The sequence below is a fragment of the Chaetodon trifascialis genome, chromosome 12 (genome assembly GCF_039877785.1).
Source record: "Chaetodon trifascialis isolate fChaTrf1 chromosome 12, fChaTrf1.hap1, whole genome shotgun sequence".
NCBI lineage: Eukaryota > Metazoa > Chordata > Actinopteri > Chaetodontiformes > Chaetodontidae > Chaetodon > Chaetodon trifascialis.
The window spans coordinates 15208226-15217997 of record NC_092067.1 but is presented as its reverse complement, the minus strand read 5'-3'; the positions used below and the strand labels follow the sequence as shown (position 1 = coordinate 15217997).

Here is a 9772-nt window from a genome sequence, read left to right as displayed (position 1 = left end):
ATCAGCGTAGCTGTTTTGTACTTCCTTTTAATGAATGCTTTATTTGTCTACAGTGACACCGTGTGGCTGGATATGGAAGCGACCAACTCACCGTCTGTGTGATACAAATGATACAGAACAACACATATAAAAACAAAGTTGGAAGCACACCATTTCCTAACATATCATTGAATGGTGTAACATTAAGATTTCCCTTGATTGGAACTATTGAGATTATAGCCCAAACATGAAAATGAGTCCTTGTGCGCAAAGGTATGTGGGGGACAGGAGGGTCCACATAAACACATTTTCGCCATATAACGTCAGTGCTTTTAAAAAAAAAAAAAAAAAAAAAAAAAAACCCCGACCATTCCAAATTTGGTGGATGCTCATTTTATACTGGTGGTACGGTAACAGAGACATTGGCGTCTCCACAGTAGAACATCTCCACGCCGTGCGAACAGTCTTGAGGGTAGAGGCCAGTCATGATCAAACCAGTGATCATGACAAACAGGCCAATTAATATCAAGATGATCGGTATCAGGTTTTCAGGCTGGAACCAGCGGCCGGTGGAGAGTTTGAGGAAGCACGCAGATGGAATGATGAAGATGAGAGGAGTGGCGCTCAGAATGCCCTGGATGGTGTACGAGAACACCATTAAGGTGAAACAAACACTTCATTAAACACTTCAATGTATTATCCCAAACTAAATGGAGAGAGGGGCAGACGGTGCTGAGTTGACTTACATTCAGTTCCAAAACAATTCCCAAGCAGTCGAAGGCCAAAGACAATGATGTACAAACAGCAACTATGAGCAATGTTATGGCCACATGTTCAGCCTTTGAAAGGTCCCTACTGCAAATGACATTGGATACCACCTGAGGGGACGAACACGAATATGAAAATGAATCTGCATACATATTTTAATTAAAGCATTTCCTACTAAATAGAATTCCAATTAGCATTGCATTCGCAAGTTGAGAGAGGACCCAGTGACAAGCTTCTGCGGCTGACACTGTTGCTCCGTTACCCACTGAGCAGCTCTGCAGCAGCAGCTGGGCGTCCACATTTCTTTTGGTTCATTTTGTTACAAAGCCTCAGACGCTCAAACCCCTTCAAATACCACTTCCCCTTACATATGTAAACGTTTAACTGTTAAATTCTTAGGCCGCCGTATAAGAAAGTATCACTTACCTCTCGTGTAACAAAACACTCCAGTGGAAATGTGGTTATTATGCTGAGGCCAAAACAGAAGCGACCAAATGTTGCCAGGTTGTCATTTCTGCAGTAGTTCTCAAATATGTCTCCTAAAAAAGTGGGAATATGAGATCATACAAACACAATTGTGATATTAAAAAGAAATTAGAGGCGTGTAGTTCATTATCTATCGTATTAATACCTTGTGTGTAGCCAGTGAAGGTGGTGTAGCCAGCAACAGCAAATGTAGCGCTGAATATCAGTGCAGAGCCCACAGACACGTGGGTGACCCGTGACCAGTTAGCCAGTGTGGGCTGCTCCAGAGACCCATAGATAAGGAAGCTGTTGTGGTGGCAAATGAAGGCTGAGGAGACAAACAGAGGCAGAATAAATGAGGCATCAGTAGACTGGACCTTTGCACACTCTTAGATGTGTGTCTCATTTGTAGTTTTCTTGCTGTCTTGTATGATTTGATGGTAAACTGAATATGTTAAAGACTGAGACCCGTCTTAGCTCAGGCTACACATCACTGAATTTTCCTAAGTGCTTGCACATCCCCTTATCTAAATGGCCTCCCTTGTAGCATTAGCAGTTATTATCATCAAAGCACTTGATTCAAGGCCATCATCATTTTCACCACAATGTGTGTAAAGGTAGACAGCAGAGGAGCCGGAGCTCCACTCACAGGGTGCACCGCTGGGCTGGGTCTCACTCAGAGGGTGATGACCCTGACTTTCTTAGAGACGCTGTGCCGTGATTTACCAAAGGCAGAGTGAGATTTAGACAGTGTTGTAAATAAATGAAGAGCTTTGCTCTTTTTAGGATATTAAATTATACCTTCATCAATTTCTGGCCACTAGGGGGCAGAAAACTGCTCCGCTTTAGCTCTGTTTTGGTCTCCAGAATTAAGTTTAACTTTGTTCACCACGTACTTTGTCAGCCTCTTGTAGCAGACAGCAGCGACTTTTAACCTCTTTTATCCCGTTTTGTAGGTTTTGTGCATAATCTGCCTTCAGTTACACAATTTATTCTCTATCATTAGCATGTGTTTGGTGGTCATTGTATTTCTGTCTGCAGTACAACAACATACTGCTAAAAATATTCCATCAGATCAGCATCGTGCAGACAAACTCACCAAAAGACATTATACCAGCTGCCTGAATTGCATTCCACTTCGCAAATGCCCATGCATTCTCTGTCGGGAGGCTGGAGAATGATATTCATATTCAGTCATCAAGAAACACACAATTGTGTTTGCATAATAGCATTTTAGTGACTATTCATTAAAAAAAGAACCCCATGGTTCACAAACAGGAACATTTACATTAAAATCACTATAGATTAGCAGATTGTGGAGTATTCATTCATACATTTGAGGTCCAATGGTAGCTGCTCTGATGATTACAATGATGAGGATGATAAGTGTCAGCACCATTGACAGGAAGGACACCTGGTAACACACACGGACGTTTTACAGGCAGCTTTCAAATCACTCAATGACACTGACAGCTGTGCAGCAATCACACTTACCTTCCCAAGTCTCTCTATGTTGCGATAAAGTGAGAGCGGCAGCGTGAATGCAACGGTTGATACCAAGATCACAAAGTGACGCTCTGCAAGTATATGATCTGGACCAACTGCAAGCACAAAACAACTAATCAGTTCTTGCTTTAATCGCATATGTTGTTGTTGTTTGGCTTTGATTGAGGCGGAATAATGCAGCATACCTCCTGGTATTCTCTGAAATACTTTGGTCAGTGTGTCACCAGTTGTGATGTTGTAGCTAATCATAGCTGAGGAAGAAGAGCCGAAGCATCATTCTATTATTAGATTAATGTGCAGGGCTATTTAGACTGGACCAAAAGTCTAAAAGAATGTAGCAAAAATAGGACTATAGAATGAAATTATTTGTCTGGCCACACTGGAAATTTACACATGAAATGCAATATGCCGTGGTATAATATTTTGTGTATCTTTGAAGTAACTCACCAATGAAAGGATAAAGGAACTGCAGTCCAGATAAAATCAGAAATCCAGGGAAACCAAATGTGCTTTGCACCAGTGCCTGATAGCTGCTTGTCCCAGACAGGTTGGCTCCTTTGATTAGTAAGATTATGGAGTAGTCTGCCACGGAACATAATATTTTAGTTTGTTCCTCTCATAAAATCATGCCTTCATTTTCATAATGGCACCTTCAAAATACTCACCTGTGATGAACGCAACAGTTATCAGAAGCAGAAGGCCTAAGGGGAGCCCGGCCTGGTTCAGTGCATATGGTAAACCTGCTCAGGACAGAACACAGGAAAACATGGTGCACATACAGAACTGCAGCTAAAGAATTCCTGAAGGGAAAATCACAGATCACAGTGAAGAAAGCATAGCAGTAAAACAACATTAAAACAAAGGCAGACTGACAACAAAAGAATTCTTTCTGAACATGTTCACAGATTCAGGAAAATTACACTGCAGGATTTTTTAAACACTACATAAGTTATTTATTACTGTGAGAAACATTAGAACTGCATGGAACACAAGCAGTCTGTATATTTACTTGGCACTGTACTAACTTCCTGTTTTTAATGAATTTTCAGATTAAATGTATAATATACTAAATTAATTTTGTTGAAAAATCCAAAGATGATCTCAAATGTTTTTTCCTCTGTAAAGCAAAACTTGCACAAAAAGCTTTAAAATGCCCTGCTGATTCTGTGCGTGTTTGTGATTCTGCATAACAAGTCAATTTATGAGGATGAAAGGGTTAAAAGGGAGAATGGGGGCAACAGGCGCTAGTCATATGATGCCGAGGGTTTATCGCCGCAGGGCTTGAATGGGGCCAAAATTAACAAATTATTGAAATTGAATATCTCAGGATTCAGAGTTTGCTATACTATTATTTACCATCGGTTACATGTAATGTCATTGTACGGTTTAGGCAATGTGAACGATCGACTGAGTACTTACCGATTATTCCAGACCCTATGATGGAGTTGATGAAATTAAAAGACGCAGATGTCATTGAACTTCTTGGCCCTCCGGCAGCTTTTTGTGGAGGAATTAAAGTGGTCCCTTCTTCGCTGCTCAGCTGGAAAAGAACAAAAAGCAGTGATACAAAAATCAAAGAAGTCTGTCTGTTCTTTTAATGTCCCACAACAACAGCATCACTGCACACCCACCTGCTGATCCATGTCGAGCATCTGCTGATCACTGATTTGCTTCCGCTTTGTTCGCGTCTCTTCAGAGCTTTACTCTCACATATCTGTGGTGTGATTGAATTAGGCGAAGTTTGTCAATTTTACTCAACTAAAAGCTTTAAAACGTCTCAATAGCGCCCCTGTGCGGCCATCGGCCTTTGATCAGGAGACAGTGTAGAACAGCCAGTGTTTCCAAATTGAAAGAAGTGCCGTGCGCAATTTACGCACATGGTGTCATTGTGTACATCTTCTGATGTGGTTTTATGATCCTCCGGCAGCCTTAAACTTAAAATAACTGGGAACAAAGCGGCCATGGTCAGGATGAGTCCAACACGGCGAAAGCTGTCGGCACATTTTTATTCTCAAACAAAACCAGCAAACAAACAAAAACCATCCTCTTCATCATCATTGTGTGGGGTTACAGTGACGTTTGGGAAAAGTCCTCCAGTCGTCCATTCTTCTTCTTCTTCTTCTTCTTCTTATTATTATTATTATTATTATTAGTAGTAGTAGTAGTAGTAGTAGTAGTAGTAGTAGTAGTAGTAGTAGTTGCTAACACATGTATATTTTTACTTATGACAGGAACTTGATTGTTCAGTTTGGGGAAAGACATACATAAAGGGTTGTTTCCCTAAATGATCAATAAATAAATGAAATCAAATAAAATGATCAGATAAAATGGCTTCTCCCTGTAGTGGCATCTGGTCATTTAGTTAGTTCAGTTAGAGTCAGTTTGACATTTACGTCTCTGAAATGTCACCAGTACAATTCAGTTTAGTGTATGGAACAGCATTCAAATGAATGACATTCAGAAAATTCAACATCTCTTTCCAGCAGCAGTGCCGTTGTCTGGACAATCCTCATCCACAGAACACAATGTCAACAGTTTTTACTCCTTTTTACTGAAGAAACAGCCCCACAGCCTCACTGGACAGCGAAAGCTAATGGACTTCTGAGGAACAGGTTGCACTTTGACACTTGATACCAAAATACAGAATAATACTTGAAAGGAAATTAGGAATTAGGCCAAAGGACTTAAAGCTGACTGTTAAATAGACGTCTTTGTTCAGGGACTGGCAGAAAGATTGAGAAATATACTGTACAGTAAGAAACAAGAGAACCGTTTCTCATGTGGAGAACTGTAATCACACTCGTTTTGTGTGATTTAATCAGTTTTGGTCAAAAGCTACTTCTTATTCTACATGTGTAATTCAGTGTAATTTGTGACTTTTTTTTTATTATTTATATATTTATTTGACCAAGATTACTGTGAAATTAATTTTCATGGCCTACTTAGGCTGCTTGCTGCTTGCTTTTTAAAAGTATTTTTATGTTTTCCAATGCTGCTTCATAGGCATTGAAACGTTCAGTCATATTCACTATTTATACACACACACACACACACACACACACACACACACACACACACACACACACACACACACACACACACACACACACATTACATATACACACGCGCTCTCTCGCTCTCTGGATAGAAACTTGGTGATACTTGGCGCTGCAGTCCAAAGCTTCTTTATACTCTTTCTAACTTTGTCTGACGATGCTGTGTGTATCCAGCAGGTGGCGTCAGGCGCACAGTGCATGTCCTGACTCACAGTCAGGTCACCCACCCAACAATTTACTCAAATGCAACAAATGAAAGGCAGGTCCAGATGAACCTTTCACCGGCCTCTGCTGCAGTTTCATCTGCTGTTTTCTCAGTTACTTTCAGGCAGTTGTTGTAATGACTCAACACTTGACCGGACGTTTGGATAACAACAGGCCACTGACCCCCACCTCTCTCTCTCTCTCTCTCTCTCTCTCTCTCTCTCTCTCTCTCTCTCTCACACACACACACACACACACACACACACACACACACACACACACACACACACATAGAGACGCGCGCGCAAATATAGAGAGAGTTTTAGAGCGCAATCTGATTCATAGTTGTGGCTTTAGCTTTTAGTTTCTAATACATGCCAGATTGCGGACATCTGTATTCCCGACAATTACGCATGATAATGTCCACCACATTATTATCGCAACAACCATTCAGACATCTCTGTCCTCACTTGGTACCCAGGAACATCCGGAAGCGCAGCAGTACAGTGGTCTGACTCTGGCGCACGCAGGGGCAGATGAAACACACGCTCTCTGTCAGGGCTCTCCTGTCCAAACCGTGGAAATAAGGACTTCTGCGCTCTGGAAACGCATCAAACAACCTAAATTGACGGACAGGTTTACTTAAAAGAACCTTTTGTACAACCTGAAGCGCTTCACGTCGGGTTTTTTTTTTTTATTATTATTATTTTATTTTTCCCTGTCGATGATGGAAAACTGATGGTGAGTTCATAGAATCTGTTAAAGTTGTATTCGAGTGTTTTTTCCGGAGAGAAACTGGGCTTTCATTAATTGAAAAATCCGTTTATTTCTGTGAATGGTTTATGTAAGTGTGTAGATCTGCTTCAAGATCTGCCAAGTCTATCTATCTGTCTATCGTGCGTAAATTGAGGCCCACATATGTATTCAAATGCGTCCGTTCAGATGTTGGTTTTCTTTTCATCCAAATATTTACTGTCGTTAATATTTAACGAACTGTGTCTGTATTTCACATTCTGTCCTAATGTTAGATGTCATCTTTTATGCTGGTAACTGTGCCAGAAGACCTGTATGGAAAAAAGTGATTGATCGTTTGTAGTTCATCCGGGCAAAGACTAGAGTGCAAATGATGTGCTGCAATATATTACAGAAGTTAATGGGCATGGCAGCAATTATTAGCCCACACTCCATCTTAGACGACTTCCTGCTTGCATGACTGTCAACATCTTTATTAGATTGCTGTCAATTAGAGATTAGACTGTCCTGTTTGCTGTCTGTCCAGGCTGCACTTGCACAGTGATGCCTAGCGGCTTAAAAAAAGACGAATTTACTAGAGACGGAACTATGTTCACAGCTTCTCATCACCACTTATTTCGCCAACGCCCTGAACTAATCCGGATCCTGTAGTCTGTAAGAGGCAGCAGCAGCAGCAGCAGCATTAGCTGTGAGCACTTAGGAGCTGAGTGTGTCTTTCAGGAGCCCACAGATACTAAACTGTGACCACTCCTTACACAAGTATGTTTAGCTGAAACACAGTCGACTCATTTATGAACAAGTCAGTGCCAGCGCTGAGTAACGCGCTAGAAAGCTGCGTCAGAAAAGTAACGCATTACTCTACTTAAACGTAAATAGTAAGGTGACTAGATGTTTTTCCAATTACATAACGTGATTACAGTTACTTAAATTTGCTTAGGCTCGTTACTCGTTACTTTTATGTTACGCGAAAATAGTGAGGAACTGCTCAGACAAACTCAACTTGTTTCCCGTTTACACTGTGACGTCACCTGACTTGATGGTGTCGCGAGATAGTTCAGGACACATTAGCTTGCGTTTCTTCATACTGACTGTAGTGTTTTTAAGACCAAACTGAAGAAACTTTGGTCTATCAAATAAGATTATTTAGTAACTACTGTAGCTAAGCTCGCTTAACATGTACATCCAGCATCTTGTGGGTCTTTTCTCCTAAATCCAACTGACTAACCAAGTTAATACAAGATGTCTTTGATGTAGGAGCATTTGTCAGTGCTGCCCTCTAGTGGTCGGGTGTGTAAATAATTCCGATCACTGCAGCGATAGTCAGTACATTGTCCCACAGCAACACTAAAATAATACAGCTACTGTATGTGCGCATTGCTAAGAGAATTGAAGTAGACATTTAAAAGTAACGCGAAAGTTACTTTCCCTAGGAACTGATTACTTTTTTATGCAGTCATTGCTAAAGCAATTCAATGGCTTTTGAGAGACGTAACTTCTAACTGTAACTAATTGCCAATTTTGAGTAACTAGCTCAGCGTGGTAATCACTAACTCTGCCCTAGTTAGTGTAGCTAATATACCCACAAGAGTTGTTTATCACAGCTTGTGTCCATGTGGGGCAGACATGGCTTGCCTATGTGAGTCTAGTGTAAGCAATGGGGGGAAAAAAATCAATTCCCTCACACTCTGTAAAAATTCATTCTTTACAAAGTTAGAGTGTTTTTAGTATAAAATTATAGAAATGATATTGTGGAAAGGATGTCGGCCATCGCCCCCTAGAGGCTAAACCGTGGTCAGATCATAACCAGTGATTTTCAAGACTGCATTGAGACAGAGCTCTTAATGTGTGGGCCTATCCTTTAACCCCCATCCTAAAGCATCCAGCCGCATTGTTTTGTGTTATGAAAAAGCATTGTGGACCCCTCTCTTACCTCAATGAAATTAAGTTTTGAAATGAGTTTTGTGCATTAAATGTTTAGCTCCTGTTTGACACTGCACGAGTCTTTCATATATTTGTAGTTGAACCAGGAGGCCCAGGGGCGAAGGGCAGTCACCACTTTAAGCTCATCATCAGGACACAGTCAAATGTATGGTGAATAGCAAATAGCAAATGAAAGTGTTGACATTCTGTTCCAGCAAGAGTTGAGAGAAAATAAAGGTATCCATTTTAGGTTAGTCAGCGCAAGGTCATGATGCAGACAGGTTGCAGATAAAATGAAGTGGGCCTATTTGAAGCTTCAAAGTGGCAGCTCATATCTCAAGTTATGTGTAATGAGTTGGGAACAGATTGACAGAATGATGCATACCTCTGTAGAGGTTAGTCACTGCAGGTTGACCTTGTTGGGCGAACATCAAATCAAAGTTCACTTTATTTTCTGTTTTCAGATAGTTATCAGACAGTTAAGAAGCCTGTCTCACTGTCGTGCTACATTGTACCATTTAAATAGTTGTATGCTGTAGTTATAGCTAAATGCAGTGACTTTTCAGATCACTGTACATCAAAGGGACTTTAGCAATGCACTTGGTGTGGAGGAAAGCTATTGCCTCAGTACTTACTGTACCATAAATAATGTAAACAATATGTGGTGTTCTGAAACAAAGGGCTACATGTTTTACTGTAAACTATGATGGCATGTACACTTTCACATTTATTCACTCATAAGGCCACAGCACAGCAGAGCAGAGTAGTTGCACCATAAACAACAGCATCCATTAAGTGTGCGTACATGATACACACTGCACCATACCACAATTTGCACTCAGTATAAGATACAGTTATAAAAGACTTCAGCCAGTATTTTGTGCGAAATGTGACTTTAAATTACGTGGAACTCTGGTCCTAAATGCTTCCCTTTTATTTTGTGAAATGTTAGGAAAGCACATTTCCCATTGCTGAAGTGTGTGTGTGTGTGTGTGTGTGTGTGTGTGTGTGTGTGTGTGTGTGTGTGTGTGTGTGTGTGTGTGTGTGTGTGTGTGTGTGTGTGTGTGAGTTTGGCCTATAGACATGTCATTTAAAGTGTGTATAAAGGAGAGGCCAGCCCC

At 40.8% G+C, this 9772-nt stretch overlaps 1 protein-coding gene across 1 annotated transcript; it reads right to left on the bottom strand.

Moving 5' to 3' along the window:
* Positions 1 to 63: 63 nt before the first annotated feature.
* Positions 64 to 4449, bottom strand: slc38a11 (solute carrier family 38 member 11). Its single transcript, XM_070976193.1, has 12 exons — positions 4350 to 4449; positions 4138 to 4258; positions 3384 to 3458; positions 3166 to 3300; positions 2904 to 2969; positions 2707 to 2813; positions 2547 to 2626; positions 2312 to 2382; positions 1379 to 1540; positions 1174 to 1286; positions 726 to 857; positions 64 to 613 (listed from the first exon to the last, which is right to left on the bottom strand). Exons 1-12 carry the CDS (start codon positions 4368 to 4370, stop codon positions 374 to 376), a joined length of 1323 nt encoding a protein of 440 aa, XP_070832294.1. The 5' UTR covers positions 4371 to 4449; the 3' UTR covers positions 64 to 373.
* Between the last annotated feature and the right edge of the window lie 5323 nt (positions 4450 to 9772).

What these genes read in the sequence shown, in the direction of transcription:
- slc38a11 (XM_070976193.1), bottom strand. Translation starts at nt 4,370, where the DNA reads ATGCTCGACATGGATCAGCAG. An exon ending in GTTCCTTTATCCTTTCATTG is followed by an intron (nt 2,970 to 3,165) that starts GTGAGTTACTTC and finishes CTTCTTCCTCAG; the next exon opens with CTATGATTAGCTACAACATC. An exon ending in AGCTGGTATAATGTCTTTTG is followed by an intron (nt 1,541 to 2,311) that starts GTGAGTTTGTCT and finishes TTGTCTCCTCAG; the next exon opens with CCTTCATTTGCCACCACAAC.